Source organism: Schistocerca americana, chromosome 6 (genome assembly GCF_021461395.2).
Source record: "Schistocerca americana isolate TAMUIC-IGC-003095 chromosome 6, iqSchAmer2.1, whole genome shotgun sequence".
Lineage (NCBI taxonomy): Eukaryota > Metazoa > Arthropoda > Insecta > Orthoptera > Acrididae > Schistocerca > Schistocerca americana.
The window spans coordinates 429,573,248-429,593,876 of NC_060124.1; the positions used below are offsets into that span (position 1 = coordinate 429,573,248).

Consider the following 20,629-nt stretch of genomic DNA (forward strand, 5'->3'; position numbering starts at 1 on the left):
CTTCCTCTTTTGTACATGTCCACAACACTCCAGTTTTGTATATCTAATGTTATAAATGGGCACTGACCTCTAAAATATTTTTAGAGCTCCATCACACTCCACTGTAATCATCATAATTCGTAGAACACTGATGTTCAATATGTCCTTCATTGTTACCATGGCAGGTGTGGCAGTACTTACATAAGCATTCAACATCAACAACTTTTCCATTCTCCAGAGAAGTAGCATTTACAACACCATTCAAGGAATGATGTCATTGACGTTGCCACGTCCCATCAAGTGCAACAGCAATGTCCCTGGTTTCACTAACATTTGTTTTTCTTCTACTGCACATTTCATAGATGCTTTAGACACAACTGTCAAGGCACCTAAAAGTATTTTTATGTACTTTTTGGACCTACTGGGAGGAGGAGGACGGTCCATCAAACCACAAAACGTTTGAGCAGGCTTTTTTCCTTTTCCTATTGCACATACTGCATACAATAACTTCAAATTCACATCATATGAATTATACACAATGTTTGAAGTCATTTTTGAGGTACATTTATTGCAGGATCTACACAGAACAACTAATTTTGATCAACTTCATGGTTGGAGTGCTGACACATTATATGCATATCCAGTAATGCTGGCAACTGATGGGTTATGCATGGGGATCGTATCAACCTGTACCGCATCAAAACAGCCTGAAGATGAAGCAATGAAGTGTTGAAACTGGTAGTGACAAAATAAAATAAAATCATAAGGACAGCTGTAGGTGCTTTTATTTTTTGTCAAGACTGTATGTTGTTTGTCACGTGCATGTAGAATGCAGCACAGTGGTAGCCACTTAGCTCAGAGATCCCATGAATGGTTTCACAGTGAACTTCAAGCTAAGCTGCAACCACCGTGCAGCATTCTATGTGGGTATGACAACCAGTAAGATATCTATCCACATGAATGGTCACTGACAAACTGACAACGAAACAGCTGGTCCATCCCGTTGCTGAGCACGCCACCCAACACAAAGCTGCTTCACAGCCTATGCCGTTGTATCCACCAACACCAGCTTTCTTGAAATGTGCAGGTGAGAACTCTCCCTGCAACATATCCTACATTACCGTAACTCTCATTGCCTCAGCCTTTGTTAAGTCACTGTGCTTACCTATCTAACCCCTTCCTTGTTCCCATTCCAGCACTATACAGCCCTCTATTTCACCAAAGCACCCTCAGTCTTTTTAGTTCTCTCCTTTTCTGCTACCCCCTCTCCCCACCCTCTCCCCCACCACCCATCTAACCTTCCAACTGCACCTAGCTGCCCTACCCTCCCTCCAGTTCAGCCCTTTACATTCCCACAAGCAGCACTTTATTACTATCTGCCACCCCTACCCGGCTACCCCTTCCACTTTCTGCACGGCCTCTCCTTACCCCCACCAATTGGTTGCCTCTTCCATCGTGCACTGCTGCTTGCAATCTGGTTTCAGTTTCTAGAGACTGTGGTCATGTGTGTGTGAGTTGCATTTGTGTGAATGTGTGTATGTTCATGTTGTCTATTTTTGACAAAGCCCTTGTTGGATGGAAGTTCATTTTCTTAAGTTTTTTTGTTGTGCCTATCTGCAACTCAGCATCTTCACTATATGGCGAGTAGCAACTATCATTTTCATAATATTTTTACTTCCATCCTGGATTTTGCATTATTTCTTTTGTACTTTCTGTGTTTATGTGTAGGATCAGCTTCTGCTTAGTTTCATAAGCTTCTATATAATAGTTATATTTGAAGAAGTTGTTTTTTTCTTAAGAGGCTCCATTTGGTAAAAATCAGTATTTCATATATATACAAAGAAGGCAGATACAGTACTTTCAGACTTTTAAAAAGGGGTCTACAGGAATAATTGCATTTGACTTTCTTTATCATTCTGCTGATCTTTTTCTGTATTTTTAATTTTTTAAAAGAACTGTGGAATTCACCCAAAAAATTATTTTGTACATATTTGCTGACAGTATACTGCCATTTATGCCATTGTCACCACTGGTAAGCAGCTCATATTTTGAGTGAGAATCACAACAATAAATGTAAGTGTATTAAGTTTTTTATATTAATTCTTAAGATAAATTTCCCACTTCAAACCCTCATGAATGGTACACCTAAAAATTCTGTATGACCCACACTTGAGACATCTTTTCCTTAAATGGTGAAAACCGGGTTTACAAGATTGAGGTTTGTGTGATGTGAAAGTTAACTGCCACAATTTCTTTCAGAATTTATGATGAGCCTATTGGTCCTGAAGTACTGTGCAAAGCTATTAATATTGTAATTTCCTGCACATTTTCCTCACCACGTGATTTAATTAAAATATTAGTGTCCTTTTCAAAGAGTACTGTGGTTTCAGCATGTATTTTATCAGCCAAGTCATTTACGAACTGCAGAAATAGAATAGGCCCTATTACTGCAAAAACTAGAATCTTTTTGGATTCACTGTCTTTAGATTTTATTTCTGTAATCTGTTGATGATTGTTGAGGTATAGCTGACTCCACCTTTCAGACTGGCCTCTAATTCCATAATTACTTAACTAATGCAATAGAATTTCATGATTAGTAACATGAAAAGCTCTACTAAGATCAAGAAATATTCTAGATACATGTTGCTTATCATCCACGGCTTTTAGTATTTCATTTAAAAAAGGCAAAAATTGTTGACTGGTTTGACTTTCTGGCTCTGAACCCATGTTGTGAGTCATTTAGTAGCCCTACTTGTTAGTATCTATCCCTGCTGTTCGACATGCAGAAATTTTTTCAGTCTACATTTTATTTAACCATAATCACATGTGTGTGGCTCTAATACAACTCTAATCATGCTATGAGCTCTAACAGAGTGTTCTGGAATTCATTATAAAATGTTCCAAAGCTGCTTCTTTTTTCTTCCTCATCTTCTTTATCACTTTCACAGTTCAGCTCAAAGATTTTCCTTGATTAGTAATGTTGTCAGAAAGTTAAACACAAAAAAGTTTTAAGGTTTTTTTTTTTTTTTTTTTTTTACTACTTCCCCACAAATGTGACAAAATAAAATAATTATCATTTATAGAGGACTGATATCTGCTGGCCAATTTATTTGTACAAAAGTAAGATATAACCAATAAGTCAGAATATTGAATTCGTTGAAAAAATATACAAAATAAAAACACAGGAAACTGCAGTAAAGATAGAGACTTACGAATCTGCATTATGAGCTGTATGGGCGACAGCACAGAGGAATGCAGGTGGTGGTGGAGGTGGGGGACGCGCACAGCACAAGTCTCCTGTGGAGTGCGCCCTCCGCAGCTGCAGCAGGTGGCTGGTGCCAGACCCCGGGCCCTCGACCCAGCCGTTCTGGTGCAGTTCTCCAATCTGGAAACGGCCATCCTCTTTGCTACCCGGTCCCGGTCCTTGGCTCTGAAGTGTGCTGCTGCCTGACCCTGTAAAAAGATTGATAAATGTGCATTGTAAATTTATAATGATATCCCATCATTCACAGACAACATAGAGCAGAACACTCCAAACTGCATAATATCTAAAGTGGAAGAAATATTTAACAAACAACAATATTGAGAATCTTTGGTTCAAATGACTCTGAGCACTATGGGACTTAACTTCTGAGGTCATCAGTCCCCTAGAACGTAGAACTACTTAAACCTAACTAACTGAAGGACATCACACACATCCATGCCCGAGGCAGGATTCGAACCTGCGACCGGAGCGGTCGCGTGGCTCCAGACTGTAGCGCCTAGAACCGCTCGGCCACTACGGCCGGCCGAATCTTTAGTACTTTGCTTTAATGTGAGTTTTCTAAACTAACAAATCATTATGTTGTTCCATGGAATTTCAGCTGAACTGTCTGATGTTGGCAACTTCCTGCACTGATATTTCAGTGCGAGCTCTTCTGGCCATCTTTGGGTGTATACTGGCAAAAGTACACTGAGCTCCCCTCTTTAGGACCACTCTGTTGCAAGCTAGTACAATCAAATATTGCTGTACAGGAATTACTTGCTTAAGAAAATATAAGGTTAAAGTGGTTTTCAAGCCTTCAGCAAAAATTTGGCACTTCTGGGATCAGCCAAAAATGACTAAGGCTGCAGTCACAGTGGCACTGATATTGGTGGATTCCCCAATGATCACCATCAGCTGAAGATGGCTGATCTTTCCAAATAAGTATTCCACTACATACACAGCCACAATGCAGGTGATCTGAGCATCTGAATGTATAGACTTTGAATGACAATTGGTGAACTTCAACAGCAAATCAGCCAACATTCTCATTGTGAGGACTGTGGAGAACTGGTAAGCTTAGTGCAAGAAAAAGGAAGTTTGCGCTACCTTGAGGATGAAAAATATCATAACTGGAATGTAGTTCAGATTTTATGGACTAAAATGACAGCTCTACTGGAAACCACAAGAAGCCAAAATCTTTATCGAAAATTTTAAGCATAAAACATAACCTCACAAAATAAGACTAGCCAACCACTAAAAGCTTTTGAATAAGTTCAGTTCTCCCTTATGTATTTTTCCATGCTCAATATGAAAATCAGCATAAAAAGTGTGTAGCACATGCAGTTTATTCAGATTTTTTAAATTCATGATTCACTGCTTACTGGATGCTTTTTCTTTTTATTTCCTTTTGTGTGTGTGTGTGTGTGTGTGTGTGTGTGTGTGTGTGTGTGTGTGTGTGTGTGTGTGTCCAGGAAACTGTACTACTGCAAGCTGTATGTCGCTGGACAAAATTAAACATCAGTAACTTGATATCAGAGAGTGAGTGTAATAAAGCGGAAGTGCTCCAAGTTTTGATAAATACTCATTATGAGATTGCAGTATGACACCTCATTGTTGTGTGAATTCTCCAAATTTATTCTGTTATATTTGTGGTGAATATTTAATATGAAAACATCAACAAAATGTAACAGACTTCATTAGAAAGGTGCACTTTGCATATTTTTGCTTTCAACTGGGGAACTAAGACAAATATTGGGCACCCAATAAAGTGTGTTATGTGTGCATAGAAGACTTAAGGACATGGTTAAAGGGAATGAAAAAAGAGTTTCAGATTCAGCATCCAAATGGTGAGGCAGGATCAAATGAACCACTGTGAAAATTGTTGTTTTTGTTGTAGTGATGTTAGTGGTTATAATTCAAGAAAACACTCTATACCCAGCCTTTCCATCTGTCATCCAAGTGATTCCTCATGGTCCAAGCATTCCAACCTCCACAGTCACGACAAGAAACTGCACTTCCTACAAATATTTGAAGTGATTGTGATCCAGCAGATTCAAGTCATGATGTAGATCCTACTTTCAAATGTGCTAGACATCAAAACTGTGAGGTGTTTACATAGCCTGAACTTAGTGACTTTGCTAGAGACTTAAGTCTAACCAAAGAAAACGCAAAACTGCTTGCAGCTAGATTGAAACATAAGAATTTACTTCTGAAGGTATCTCTGTTCGTTTCTATAGGTGGAGAGACTTGCACTTTACATCTTAGTTTGAACAAGAAAGTGACTTAGTGTTTTATTCGGATGTACCAGGATTAATGCAAGAACTTTGATAAAGTATGAAGAGATCCTTGGAGGCTGTTTATTGATTCCCCTAAAACAAGCTTAAAAGCTGTCCTTTTACATTATGGTGACAAATATGCATCAGTGCCAACTGGTCATTAAGTGCACTTAAAAGAAACTTATGGAAACATACAATTGATCCTTGCAAAAGCAAAATACTCAGATCATAAACAGATGATCCGTTTCTATGCATGGTATTTGGTCAGCATGCAGGATTTATGAAGTACCCATGTTTCCTGTGTCACCTATACAGCAGAGCAAGTGTTGATAACTGGATCAGAGACAAATGGACACTTCACCAAAATCTCATACCTGGAACTAAAAATTTTGATTGAGCCTTGTTGACTGTAAAAAAATATTACACGTCTGACCCCACATTTAGCTTGGTATGATGAAGTAACTTGTGAAAACACTTCCTAAAACTGGGATATGTTTCTATAATTTGTGTGAATGTTTTCCTAATTTCCAAAAACATTTGTGCTTTTGGTCAGAAGGCCTTCTTCTGAAACAGAGAACATACACACTCACATTCAAGCAAATGCAGCTCACACATACACGATCACTGTCTCTGGTTGCCTAAGCTTTTTGTTATGCCTGTCTGTAACTCAACATCTCCATTATATGATGAGTAGCAATCTATCCTTTTCATAATATTGTCACTATTCCATCCTGGATTTTCCATTGTTTGTTTTCCTAGTCTGTCAGAGACCAAACTCAAAGGTGTTTTTGTTGGTCCTGACAACCACAAATTAATGTGTGATGACAAATTTGTTGCTGCAATAATGTATAATGGAAGAGAGGCATGGACTGCATTCAGAGATGTCATTTGCAAATTTCTTGGAAATACAAAGGATTCAGATTACAGGAACACTGTTCAACACATGCTTCAAAAGTTTGAAAAATTGGATTGTCTGATGGGCTTGAAACTTCACTTTCTTAAATCATATTTCAACTTCTTTCCAGAAAATCTAAGAGCAGTCAGTGATGATCAGGGGGAAAGATCCCACAGGACATTTGTGTCATGGAGAGGAGATATCAAGAAAGTTGGAAGGGTTCTATCATTGGTGACTATCACTGGCTACTGCATGAAGAAAACCCAGAGTCATCTTGTAAGAGGAAGAACAATATAAGAAGTTTTACAGAGAAGAGACAGGGAACACATTAGTATGGGAATAATGATGATGCTAAATACACACATCAAAAAAAGTTTTACATCACCCCAGTTCCCAGAACTCCTGAAGATAAACGTCGACTGTGGATATTGTATCACAGACACAGTCTCTTTGGCTGTTCAGAGATGTCACTAAACCTGCCCAAAGATGCAAACAACCATGCATGAGCAGCACCTATTAGACAGAGGGGGTCCGACAGCCAATCAGTTTCAGTTATTCCACCAGGAAGGAGGTACACGGCTCTTGTTGTCTGTAGTTAACCATGCCTAGATGGTCAATATTGCAGTTTGATCGTGTCCACATTGTTACTGTGTGCCAGGAAGGACTCTCAAAAAGGGAAGCATCCAGGCGTCTTGGAGTGAACCCAAGTGATGTTGTTCGGACATGGAGGAGATACAGAAAGACAGGAAATGTCGATAACATGCCTCACTCAGGCCGCTACCTACGGATTACAGCTTGGAGATACAACATGAAGTCATGTAGGAAGCAAGCAACCATCAAATCAACTTGAATATTTAAACACTGCTGAATAGCTTGCTAAAATGATTATTCACTTTGCTGTTCAGAAGCAATTTCTTGGTGCATTTTGGGCTCCGCCCTCATCAGAAATATCTGCCATCGAAGAATGCATAGTCGTAACCCCAAATGTAATTAACATACACATACAATAAATTTTGCAAAAGGTGTTACATAAAGTACAGGAGTAGACATACAAAAATAAGAACAAAGTCTTTATAAGGAGCATGGTGTCACATACCAGAACTTAATTGATAGCAGGACAGCCTTGAAAAGCTTAACTGATATCATTTGCCACCAGCTGCTGTACAGGTATGGGACAGTGGCATTGTATTGTGCCCATGGAAATAGTTGAAAACCTTAAATTAAAAATATAAATAACATAGGAAAAATCTAAGTATAAATCTAAAAATACGAAAAGGAAAGGATATATACAACAGTGCATACAGTATACAAGCTTCACAAACAGCTTCACAAAAAACAGCTGACAGAAGCTGCCACCATGTGACAAGACTGAGTTGAGAAATACCATAATTTAGGCAATATTAGTAATAAGTGATAAAATACAAACTACATGTCATTCACTATTCATATAAAAAAATAAGGCAAAACAATTAATCTGATGACAAAATATGACTACAAAGCTTGACTGAATAGACACATACCTTACATTTTGTATTTATATGAATAGTGCATTATGAGCAGTTGGTATTTTACAATTTACTACTAATGTCATGCAAATTACATCATTTCTCAACTCAGTCTTGTCACCTGGTGGCAGCTCCTATCATCATCTATATTTTTTGTAAAGCTGTTTATTGTATCCTGTACACTGTACACATTTTTGTGTCTTCTTCTCTCATTTAGTTCACACTTAAATATGTTTCTTTTATTTTTATATTTTTGATTTAAGGTTGTTCATCTATTTCCATGGGTACAATACAGTGCCATTGTCTACACATGCACATCACCTGGCAGCATGTGTTGTCAGTTAAGTTTTGTAACACTGGGCTGTTGTCAGTTAAGTTCTGGTACTGATGGGTGATGCATATGACTCCATACCCTGTACAAAGACTTTGTTCCTGTTTTGGTATGCCTACTCATGTGCATCATGTAACACCTTTTGTAAAATCTATTCTGAGTAAAGTGTTGTTAAGTACATTTGTGGTTACGACTTTGTATCCTTCCCTGGCTGATATTTCTGGAGATGGACAGAGTCACTCCTGAGCTGCAAAGTGAATAATTATTTTAGCAACCTATTCAGCAGTGGATAAAATTACAGTTTCTGCTGAAGTGTGGTTTCCTCTACTACAATAAAAGAAACAAAAATAAGTTTCAGGTTAAATTTGTCTTTTTCTCTGCAGTTCAGAATGGAGTTATGTACTCATATGAAAAAAATCTCCAATACAAACCAAGAAATTGGCAGACCATAACAATTTAAAAGAAAATTAAAAACATGCATCATTCACCAATTCTACAAATTACCTGATTACCTACATTTAAGGATTGAAGATCCTGTTAGGTTAAGAGTGTTAGCTACATATTGTAAATGAGAAAGCAGTAGCTGTGTTCAAAGTACAGATTTCTTGCTGGTTAACTAGATTTCATTTATCTAGTATTACACATTGTTAGTAATAAATTTCTAGGAGCTACTTCGATGTTGTTAATGTATGCCTTGACTTATGTCACATGCCTGAAGGCTATTGTTCTCGGTGGGATCGATACAACACTTTGAACGAAAGTAGAAAATCAACATGTTAAAAGTATACTTCGGTTATAGCACTGGTAGTGTAAAGGACAAATTTGTTTATTTTGTTATTAAATTCAAGTGTACTCTTTTACGGTACTTGTCAAACTCTAAAAGGTCAACATGTAGCCACATACACAAGTGAGTCACGCCTACTAAGCAGCAACACTACTATCACATAAATCTTACAAATGATCTATGTTAACACTGACTTGACTAGTTTCCTTTGCAAAAGGTGAAAATAAATGGGAGTAAAGATATGTTTGCTAGTTTTTGGATTAGGAAAACAAACTGTATTCACTTCACATGTATAGCTGGGGAGAAACAAGCACGGCTCTAAAAGGAACCAATACTGACAGAATTTTTAGGTGTTTATTCACAACCACCAAACGACGTGTTTATTGGTTTTCCATTTCCATTCCAAACAGATTATTTAAATATAATGGTAATGAAGAAGCATAAATTTACAAATATGTTGACAGTGGTTTTTCCATCCAGACGATTAAATCTGAATGAATTACTTCTATATTAGGCAAGTACTACTTGCCACTAAATTAGTTGAGTATTGTACAACATGATATCACTAAACAATGACAGCAATCTCAGTCATTAAATGACAATTGTTCTGGGAGAAACAATGTCTATCACTGAGGTGAGAAGATATGGTGTTATATATCAGGTAGTTGCATAAGTTAGTAGCATTTTTGTTTTGCACATTGGTATTCTGGTTGCTTCAGGGTTTCTTTATCGATTGTTGTTTTTTATTTGTAGTTCACTGTTGCTATTTGAGTTTACAAATTGCCATTTTGTCATTTGGAGATAGTGATTAGATCTGTGCATGCTAGGATATAGAGTGCTGAGTGGGGAGAGCTGAACATTTCCAACATATTCTTCTGTTTGAGTTCAGTTGAGTGGTAACAGCAGTGGAGATGGCACAAACATTTGCACCACATGTGAAGATAATGCCACTGGACAGAGCACAGCAGGAAAATGGTGGTCTTGTTCTAAGAAGGATCACTTTGACATTAGTGACTCTCCATGTTCAGGAAGACCTTCAGAGTTTGATGAAGATCATTTAAACACATTAATTCACAATGGTCCACATCAGTGTACTTGAGAGCTGACAAATGTGATGACCTGTGATCATTCCATGGGGAATGTTCAAAAACTGTATGGGTATGCACTCCGTCTTCAGGCCACAAGTGGCCCAATGGGACCATCTGGCCACCGTGTCATCCTCAGCTTAGAATGCAGATAGGAAGGGCATGTGGTCAGCACATCACTCTCCTGGTCGTTATTGATGGTTTTCTTTGACCAGAGCTGCTACTATTCAGTTGAGTAACTCCTCAATTGGCATCACAAGGCTGAGTGACACCGGGGGGTGTATGGGTACTGTATGCTATAAGCCAACATCACAAAAATCAACAGGTGGCTACATGTGATCTGTGCTTGCTTGTCATCAATTGGCTCATGACAAAAACACCAACCATTCCTATCCTCTATCGTTACTGGTGACAAGAAATACTGTCTTTATGCGAACATAAAGAAAAGAGAGGAATAGTTGAGCTAAAACTGTGCAGCTGCTCCTGGTACAAAGACCTATGTTCATCCACGAAAACCAATGTTATGCATCTGGTGGAACAGCGATGGTGTGCTGTAGTACAAATTGCTTCCCCAAAGTGTAACCATCACTGCTGACATTTACTGTCAACAACTGAAATGTCTTGCAGATGCAGTCCTAGAACAATGACCAAGAAGACTGTGTGAAGTGATGCTACTCCATGATAATGTCTGCCAGCTTTCTGCTAGACTGACAAAAAACACTGTACAGGAGTTGGGTTGGGAAGTCAGTCTGCACCTACCTTGTTCACCTGACCTTGTGCCCTCATATTTTAACCTTTTCCACACTCTATTGAGCGACCTTCAAGAAACTTGCATTCCGGATGAAAATGCACTCTGAACATGGCTCAATGAGATCTTTGGCTCGAAACCAATAGTGAAGGAGAATATATTACGGATAATTAAAGTCTCTGTTATGTGTATCTGTTGTGTTTACTAAACTTGTGGGAAAAATGCTATGAACTTTTGCATCCATCTAATAGATTCATTCATTCATACAAAGAAAATGAGTTGAAGGGAAAGATAAATTACTGAGAACACGGATCAAGAGAAACACATGGAAAGATTTGAAATGGCACATTCACGTGCAGTGATTATTTTGTCTCTGTCTACTTCCTACGCAACAAGTGGTCTTCAGGAATTATTACCTCTATCTCATGTTAACAGTTTTCAGTTCTGTGCATTAAGAATTTTACATTGTACAGATGATTGACGATTAAGATCTCAACCACCAACATTTTCCATACTGAGGTGATTGGTCCACTTGGAGCTGCAATGGGGAGCTAACAACCACCAACTTCCCCAGCCCTGACAAGACATAGCCTCCTCATATGTAATCTTAAACTCATCTGCTAATAAATAATGACACACAAGTGTATTGTTATGTTGGGCATATGTAATAACATTTGGAAAAACAGCAGAAGAAGGAAAGAAGGAAGATTTGTGTTTCATATCCCATGGATAATGAGGTCATTAGGGATGGGGCACAATCTCACTTTTTACAACGGTGGGGAGGAAAACTGGCCAATTTTTTTATTTTATTTTTTATTTTATTTTATTTTTTTTATTTTCATTTTTTTAAGAAAGTATCCTAGGATTTACCTTAATCAATTTTGAAAAATTTAAATATGAATGACTGGATAGGCATTTGAACCTCTACTCTTACTGAAGGCATCCAGCTCCATATCACTGTCCTCAACAGAAGAACAGCGTACCGTATTTACTGGAATCTAAGCCGCACTCGAATCTAAGCTGCACTCGAATCTAAGCCGCACCTGAAAAATGAGACTCGAAATCAAGGAAAAAAATTTTCCCGATTCTAAGCCGCACCTGAAATTTGAGACTCGAAATTCAAGGGGAGATAATAGTTTTAGGCCACACCTCCAAATCGAAACAAAGTTGGTCCATTATAATACGAGACACAGTTTAGGTTGAATGAATGACGATACAGCTACAGTAGTTTGGTTCGAGTCGTAAGCTTAGCAGTTAAGCTTTACCAGGTAGCCATTGCTATGCGTCAGGCGCTCCGTCCGTATTTATATGGGTACCCTTCCTTTTTCACGTGCTTCGGCTGGTTTGAATTGATTGCTTATTTTTCTTTGATCTGATAAGTGCCGTTATGTGTTTACGTCACTCTAAGCTGAAAATGCATTACTGTACTGTGTCATGCATTGTCTGTCGCATTCTGATAATGAGTGTTTACGGCCTGTCGCTGCTCACGGCATGGCTTGCTCTTGTGCGCGGTTACTTACACTGCTGCTTTCTTTGATAATGATCAACAAGAACCAAATAATAGACTGCATATGATGGAAGACGTTCTGAACGAGAGTTTAGCGAACATTTTTCTCCGTTTGAAAATCTTTGCAGACGCCTCTTTAGTACATTATATTCTGCACAGAAATTAGAGTCATCTTAGATTTAAAAATCTAGTCAATTGCCGTGCTTCATTTCTGACTGTATCACTATTAGGCATAAGAATAATACGAATATAAACATGACATGATATGTGTATTTTTCCACGTTTACTGTTGTCTCGCTATAGTTTCGTAGTTTATTAGGCAGACAGGATTTAAATGAGACAGCAGCAAACACGAAAGAATACATGGCAAAATGTTTATATTCATATTATTCTTATGGTGAAGAGAATACTGCATGTGATTCACAATTCATAAAAGTTCCTAGTAGCAAATATCTCTTCTCACAGGTAGGAAAAAATTCAGGACATAGAGTGTCCCATATTGACAAACATCCCAAACAGTCTTGCCAGTCGGATTATCGTAGTACATTGAACTGCTGCTAGAAGATGAACAATACGAAGTTTCTATTTACTTCGTTGGATAATGTATGAAAGTGCAGTGGTCGAAACTCGGGGCGGAGAAAAATCCCGTTTTCCACCTTTTTTTTTTAAATTTATTTACTGACGAAGAGGTTTTGGCACCAGTATTTATCTTTGTGCCTGCAAAACATGCCTGTTGTAGCGCTACATATATTCGATGGCAGAAGTTAGTTGTGGCGGCACCTACCAACATTTTTCAGAACTTCCGCTTACTGTGCACTCGATTCTAAGCCGCAGGCAGTTTTTTGGATTACAAAAACTGGAAAAAAAGTGCGGCTTAGATTCGAGTAAATACGGTAAGGAATCATCCCAAAATTACCTTAGATGATTTAGGAAGACCACAAAAAAAAACATAAATCAGATTGGCTGGAGTGGTCCTTCAACCCAGAGCTTCCTTGTAGCTCACTGGCCTGGTGCAAGTCTTTCAATTGGACGCCACTTTGGTGACTTGCATGGTGCTAACCTGCCCCATTTATCCAACTGAGGAATGGGGACCTATGGTTTAATGCTCATTATTTACAACTGCACCCTCTAACACTTATGAATACACAGTTCGTAATTAGTGTAACTTAATTCACAGGAAAAAAACTTCACACCCTAACGTAGATTTCTACAAGGGCTGCTGAATTTTATCACACAGAAAATAAAATGTTCTGTGTTTTAACCACTTTACACATAAACTGAATATACACAATTACACAGATATCATTACAGCACTACAGAAGTGGTATTAAACCTGTCAGATAAAATGTCAAAGAGTCTAAATGTGTGTGTAAGTTCTTCATAGAAACTCTTCCTCTGTTGTTGATGAGTAACTCTGTTTCCTTTTGCATTAGTATGTGTGCCAGTTTGTTTGTCTCAAATAGATGTCAGAGTTGTGATCAAATTACAGCTTTTGGTAAGTTTACTACTCAAGTGCAAATCTGAATAGAGGGTGGGGAGTCATCAAGTTCTCAGGATGCATGCACAAAAATGAAAACTGCACACTCCATGTTCTGTTACTCTTAAGAAACAACCTATTTTGATGCCACCCACTACCCTATATATTGCGTCATCTGCATTATATTCCGTATCTTTACTATCTTGTGTCACTGTGTACAGGTTTTTTAATTATATTTCGTTTTCATTGCTAAACCAATACTGCAGACATATCTAGCACTTCTCAAATTTTAATTTTTTACTTTGAATGCTATTCTGCAGCACAATAGGGTTTTTGGTTACATAACTAAGCACAAAGCAGACAGCAAGTGAAACTGTGAGAAAATTCAGACAATTTATGAAAGAAGTTCTAGTCAATTAAACTCCTGTAGCAGTTTGTCCAGTTTATTAACTCACTCTTCACAATGAAGATATTGTTATTAAATTACACTTTATAATGTAGTGCTTGGACAATGTACACATACTCTAGAGTTCTGAAGAAGAATTTGTTCAAACACTAGCAATGTTCTCAGACTTGTTTATGAACCTGTCCATGACTCAATGCCTGAATTATTTGGTGAGCTGTTACCATTACTCCTTAAATTATTTATATTCTATCAAGGACTTTCCATTACCATACTCTGTACTAGTAACATTCATATGTACCAAGAACTGTATTGATGCACTAGATGTTTCAACAGTCAGGAAAATACACTACTGGCCATTAAAATTGCTACACCAAGAAGATGAATTGCTACAGATGCAAAATTTAACTGACAGGAAGAAGATGCTGTGATATGCAAATGATTAGCTATTCAGAGCATTCACACAAAGTTGGTGCTGGTGGCGACACCTACAATGTGCTGACATGAGGAAAGTTTGCAACCGATTTCTCATACACAAACAGCAGTTGGCCAGCGTTGCCTGGTGAAACGTTGTTGTGATGCCACATGTAAGGAGGAAAAATGCGTGCCATCACATTTCCGACTTTGATAAAGGTCGGATTGTAGTCTATGGCAATTGCGGTTTATCGTATCGTGACATTGCCGCTCGCATTGCTCGATATCCAATGACTGTTAGCAGAATATGGAATCGGTGGGTTCAGGAGCATAAAACGGAACACCGTGCTGGATCCCAACGACCTCGTATCACTAGCAGTCAAGATGACATGCATCTTATCTGCATGGCTGTAACAGATCGTGCAGCCACGTCTCGATCCCTGAGTCAACAGATGGGGACGTTTGCAAGACAACAACCATCTGCACGAACAGTTTGACAACGTTTGCAGCAGCATGGACTATCAGCTTGGAGACCATAGCTGCAGTTACCCTTGATGCTGCATCACAGACAGGAGAATCTGTGATGGTGTACTCAATGACGAACCTGGGTGCACGAATGGCAAAACGTCATTTTTTCAGATGAATCCAGGTTCCGTTTACAGCATCTTGATGGTCGTATGTTTGGCGATATTGCGGTGAACGCACATTGGAAGCGTGTATTCGTCATCGCCATACTGGCGTATCACCTGGCATGATGGTATGGGGTGCCATTGGTTACACGTCTTGGTCTCCTCTTGTTCGCATTGATGGCACTTTGAACAGTGGACATTACATTTCAGATATGTTACGACCCATGACTCTACCCTTCATTCGATCCCTGTGAAACCCTACCTTTCAGCAGGATAATGCACGACCGCATGTTGCAGGTCCTGTACGGGCCTTTCTGGATACAGAAAATGTTCGACTGCTGCCCTGGCCAGCACATTCTCCAGATCTCTCACCAATTGAAAACGTCTGGTCAATGGTGGCCGAACAACTGGCTCGTCACAATACGCCAGTCACTACTCTTGATGAACTGTGGTATCGTGTTGAAGCTGCATGGGCAGCTGTACCTGTACACGCCATTCAAGCTCTGTTTGACTCAATGCCCAGGTGTATCAAGGCCGTTATTACAGCCAGAGGTGGTTGTTCTGGGTACTGATGTCTCAGGATCTATGCACCCAAACTGCATGAAAATGTAATCACATGTCAGTTCTAGTATAATATATTTGTCCAATGAATACCCGTTTATCATCTGCATTTCTTCTTGGTGTACCAATTTTAATGGCCAGTAGTGTAAATAAATGTATTCTGCCCAGAAGGTGACTGTTACGTTAGGTATCCTAGCTTTTTCTTTATAGGTTCTTCAACACTGGGACAACTATTAATTCACACAAGCATTTCATATAATACTGATAAACTGAACTGTGATTCTAGGTCATAATGAAAAATAACTTGGTCACATGCCTGTATATTTTTATGATCCTATTCAGTGTAGTCTGCACAGTTATCTCTTAGTATAAGTATCAAAAATTGTCAAGGAAAATACCTTCACTGACAAGTATCATTGCTTGTTATGTATGTTATTCAATTTATTGAATGAGAGGGAAAACTAACAATGGTTTTGAAGGAGAAAGTGACAGAATATGATACCAGGATGATAAAGCCTAGTAAGTAAACACTGTGCAAAAAAAGGAATTTATTTATTTTATTTCATGTTATTTTTTTTTATTTTTATTTTATTTTATTTTATTTTTTTTTTTTTTTTTTTGGGGGGGGGGGGGGGGGGATGGGTGGAGGGGATGTGTGGACATGCTATCAAGTGAAGAGGGAAACTCACCCAGAGAAGAAAAAGAGAAGTACTCACAAGGACTATTGCATTGGTGACAGCAATAAATTTGCTACTGAGTAGGTCTGTGCTACGTATAGTATACAGTATTAGAAACTATTAACTCTACTGAAAGTTTACAATATTTTATATTTATACTGTAATTAAAAACCAACAAAGAAGACACCAGGAAATGTTATCTAACCCTACGAGTGTCCTGGATGTGTTAACATGCACCACCGCTACTGTCCCCAAGTGCTCTGGACATTTTTACATGGACCTTTTGTCCTCCCATCAGCTGCTCTAGGCATGTACATGTGCACTCCGTTTCCACACCCTTTGTGCTCCCTACATGTTAACGCATCTGCCTGCTTATGTCTCTGTGTGCTCCGGATGAGTAAACGCACAAGGCACTTAGCACCCACATAGAGAAGCCAAGTAGCTGAATTTCTGCCCTGAGCGCTCAGCAGCTTTCCATCATTCGGCCTTTGTGGACTTGCTGCTGTAATCTTATTCACGTTGCTGATTTCACCTTCCTTTTTGTCTGAGAAAATGGCACATTACTGTGGTTGAACAGAGGAAGAAATCTTGAAAATAGTGAAAGGTAATTATACTTGGTGCTTGGCATCACAGGATAAAACAAACTGAAGTAGAGTATCAGATGCCTCCATATAAAGACCACTGCAAAAGTGTTGCTAGAGAGACTAGCAGGCAAACTGATATCATTACATGTAGTTGTCATGAATTCTAAAGGTTTAAATAAACAAAAGGTCTCAGTGGAAACTAAAATAATCAATCCATTTGGTTACTTAGCGATTACATCTTTTGGTACATAACAACAAACAGGTTTTGATTAAAGGTGAGTATCCCACACAAGGTATTATAAGTATTAATGTGTGCAATACCACAGTATTCTTTTCTGACAAGACATAAAATGCTGTCGAAAGAGACACACACACACACACACACACACACACACACACACACACACACACATCTACATCTCAATAGATAAAAGGCTTTCATTGCAAAAAAAAAAAAAAAAAAAAAACTCATTTCAATGTTTTGAATTGTTTTTTAAATACAAAGGATATTAAAACCACATGACTGCCATTGCAAATGGGCAGAACACTGGCAGAAATGCAAAAAAACACTCCCATGGATATGAGAACCAATATCCTGAGAACAGTGATCATATGACTTTGCATTCAATTTTTTAAATAAAATTTCAATTTGTTAGTTTCATTTCATACACAGCAATAAATGACATAAAATGAACCATACGAAAAGTCTACACAATGAGTTTTTACATCTTTAAAAATCTTGAAATATCATGTAATGCTTTATTTTATTGGATGCAGTACAGTAACTAAGAAGAGTAATGGAAAGAAATTCATTCTTTTAAGATATCATTGCAGTAGTTACTCAGAGATGAAGAAGCTTGCACAGGGCAGAGTAGCATGGAGAGCTGGATCAAACCAGTCTCTGGACTGAAGATCACAACAACAAGATATCATACTGTAAGATTTTAAAGCATCAAATGGTTTTCTTAAAACCAGATTGCGTGTGTTTCATAGTGGCTGGAATGTTCACTCCTCTGTGGCTCTGACAATTTGTGTAACCCACCTGTACATATAAAACCATTATCTCAAACAAGGTGATGATTTTTGAATTGTTAGCTACATTTCATACATGACAATAAATGTCCTAAAACGAACCATATGTAACGTCTATGTAATATATTTTTACCTCACAAAAGTCTTAAAATTTTGTGCAGTCTTTTATTTAACCAGATGCAGGTCAGCAATTTGGATAATAATGAAAAGAAAGATGTCATACTGTAACATGTCAAATTTTTTTGCCAAATAGTTTTCTTAGAGTGAAGTGATAAGTATTTCATTAGTGGCCTGCCACTCACCTGTGTCACTGACAATTCATGAATTAAATCAACAAATGAGGAGTGAAAAAGTTATTACTGTGGTTCCCAATGACTGACGATGTATTAGAGAACTATCACTAATAGATTCACCCTTTCCTCGAGTTACTACAGTTATGAATATGTGTGGGGCAGCAGATTTATGGAAGAGTAACTATGAAAGAATTCTAAGTTACTGAGATGAATCCTATGTGATGCATTGCTTTTGTCATAGGCTTCTACCATCCTACTAAAAATTCCAGGAAAGGTACAATTCTTAGGCACAAAACAGTATTGACACACCTGTGTGTTTGTCTATGGAGTGTTTCATCTCCAGAGGAGTTTTAAAGTGAGAAACTTAAGTTCTTTTTTCCCTTTCTTTTTTGAGTCTTCGGTGTTCTAACTGGTTTCATGAAACCTACCACAAATTCTTCTCCTGTGTCAACCTCTTCATCTCACAGTAGCACGGGCAACCTATGCCCTCAATTATTTTCTGGATGTATTCCATCCTCTGACTTCCTCTACAGTTTTTACCCTCTAAAGCTCGTTCTAGTACCATGGAAGTTATCCTGTGACATATTAACAGATGTCCTGCTACCCTGTCCTTCTTCTTGTTGGTTTTTTCCATATATTCCTTTCCTTGCCAATCTTCCCATATTTCCCAGCATTTTCCAAGTGTACCTCCTCCTCTTATGATTCTTGAACAGTGTTCACTATAACTGTTTACAATAACTCTCTTTCTCTGCCCTATCTTGCTATTCATAACAAATCCTACTCTGGTTATACCATTTTCTGCTGCTGTTGATATTACCCTCATTTTCTGCTGCTGTTGATATTACCCTGTACTTGCCTGACCAGGAACCCTTGTCTTATTTCCATTTCACTTCACTGACCCCCACTATATCTAGACCGAACCTTAGTATTTCCCTTTTCCGATTTCCTAGTTTTCCTATCACATTCAAATTTCTGAGATTCCATGCCCTGACTCATAGAACATTGTGCTTTCATTGGTTATTCAGTCTTTTTCTCAAGGTCGCCTTCCCCTTGACAGTCATCTCCTGGAAATCTGAATGGTGGACTAGTCTGGAATCTTTTGCCACTGGAGATATCACCATGACACTTCTTCAATTATTGTTGTATGTCCTGTGAATACACATTATGTGTCTTCAAAGCAGTGGCTTCCATTGCTTCCTGCATCCTCCTGCCCCTGATCATTGTTGATTCTTCTGCTTTTAGGGGCAGTTTCCCACCCCAAGGGCAAGAGAGTGCCCTGAGCCTGTGTTCGCTCCTGCAAACTCTTTGACAAAGCTGTTTGCTGAATGTGGGTGACTACTTATGCCAGAAGTCATTGGCCACCATTGCCGATGATTTTTATTCAAAATTTAAATGGTGGCAGGATTGGAACCCAGTACCAAAAAGACACTACCTCTAGACTATGCGTACTCAAGTAGATAGTCTTTCTTTCCTTTAAAATGTATTTTTCTGTACTCAAGTAGATAGTCTTTCTCTCCTTTAAAATGCATTTTTCTGTTCTTTCTGCATCCATGGCATCAGGGTAACCTGTAATATTTATTGTTAATAGAGTAACTGTATTTATTTCTTACTGATGGGGGCTGGGGGAAGACAAAACTTGTAACAGCAGCTAAAGTCGTCATGCCCAGCACTCCAGGAATATGCAGCACAGGGGAGATAGACCATGTGGTAAATCCGGTATTTAGGTAGTGGTCAGAACATGGTCTCCCAGGCAATGACAAAGCTATGCTCTCCATGGAGTGTAGCAAACCCGTTTGTAGCAGTCAAAGGGTTAAAATATGCGAAGCTAGATGAGGGAGAATGTGCAAAGGAACAGAAATATTTGTGAAGAGGACATATTAAATTAGATTTTAACCAAGGGATTTGGCGATGGACTTCTACTCAGAAGGACAGGAGTTTGATTCCCCATCTGTCCATGGGGTAGGTAAATGGAAAAAGGAGGTGGGTGGGGACGGAAGAGCACAGTAAAGCATAGTAAAGGGTGACTAAGGTCTATGAGGAAGAGGCTGCAGGAGAACAAGACAGGAATGTGACACTGGTGAGCTCACAATCCTCTTGGCCTCAGTCTCTTTTAGCCCCTGTCCAACACCCAACCCACCCCCGTCTCTCTTCTCATGGCTCTCCCCTACCCCCACCTTCTCACTTCACTCATTCCACACTTACAGA

General features: G+C 38.6%; 1 protein-coding gene across 3 annotated transcripts in view; it reads right to left on the reverse strand.

The window, feature by feature from the left end:
• The window catches only part of LOC124619745 (ankyrin repeat and IBR domain-containing protein 1-like), a 527,110-nt gene that overhangs the window by 61,609 nt on the left and 444,872 nt on the right, over positions 1 to 20,629 (reverse strand). For all 3 annotated transcript variants that reach the window (XM_047146322.1, XM_047146321.1, XM_047146323.1), the window contains one exon: positions 3,192 to 3,432. In XM_047146322.1, coding sequence (XP_047002278.1) covers positions 3,192 to 3,432 — 241 coding nt within the window. The remainder of the gene's footprint in view (positions 1 to 3,191; positions 3,433 to 20,629) is intronic.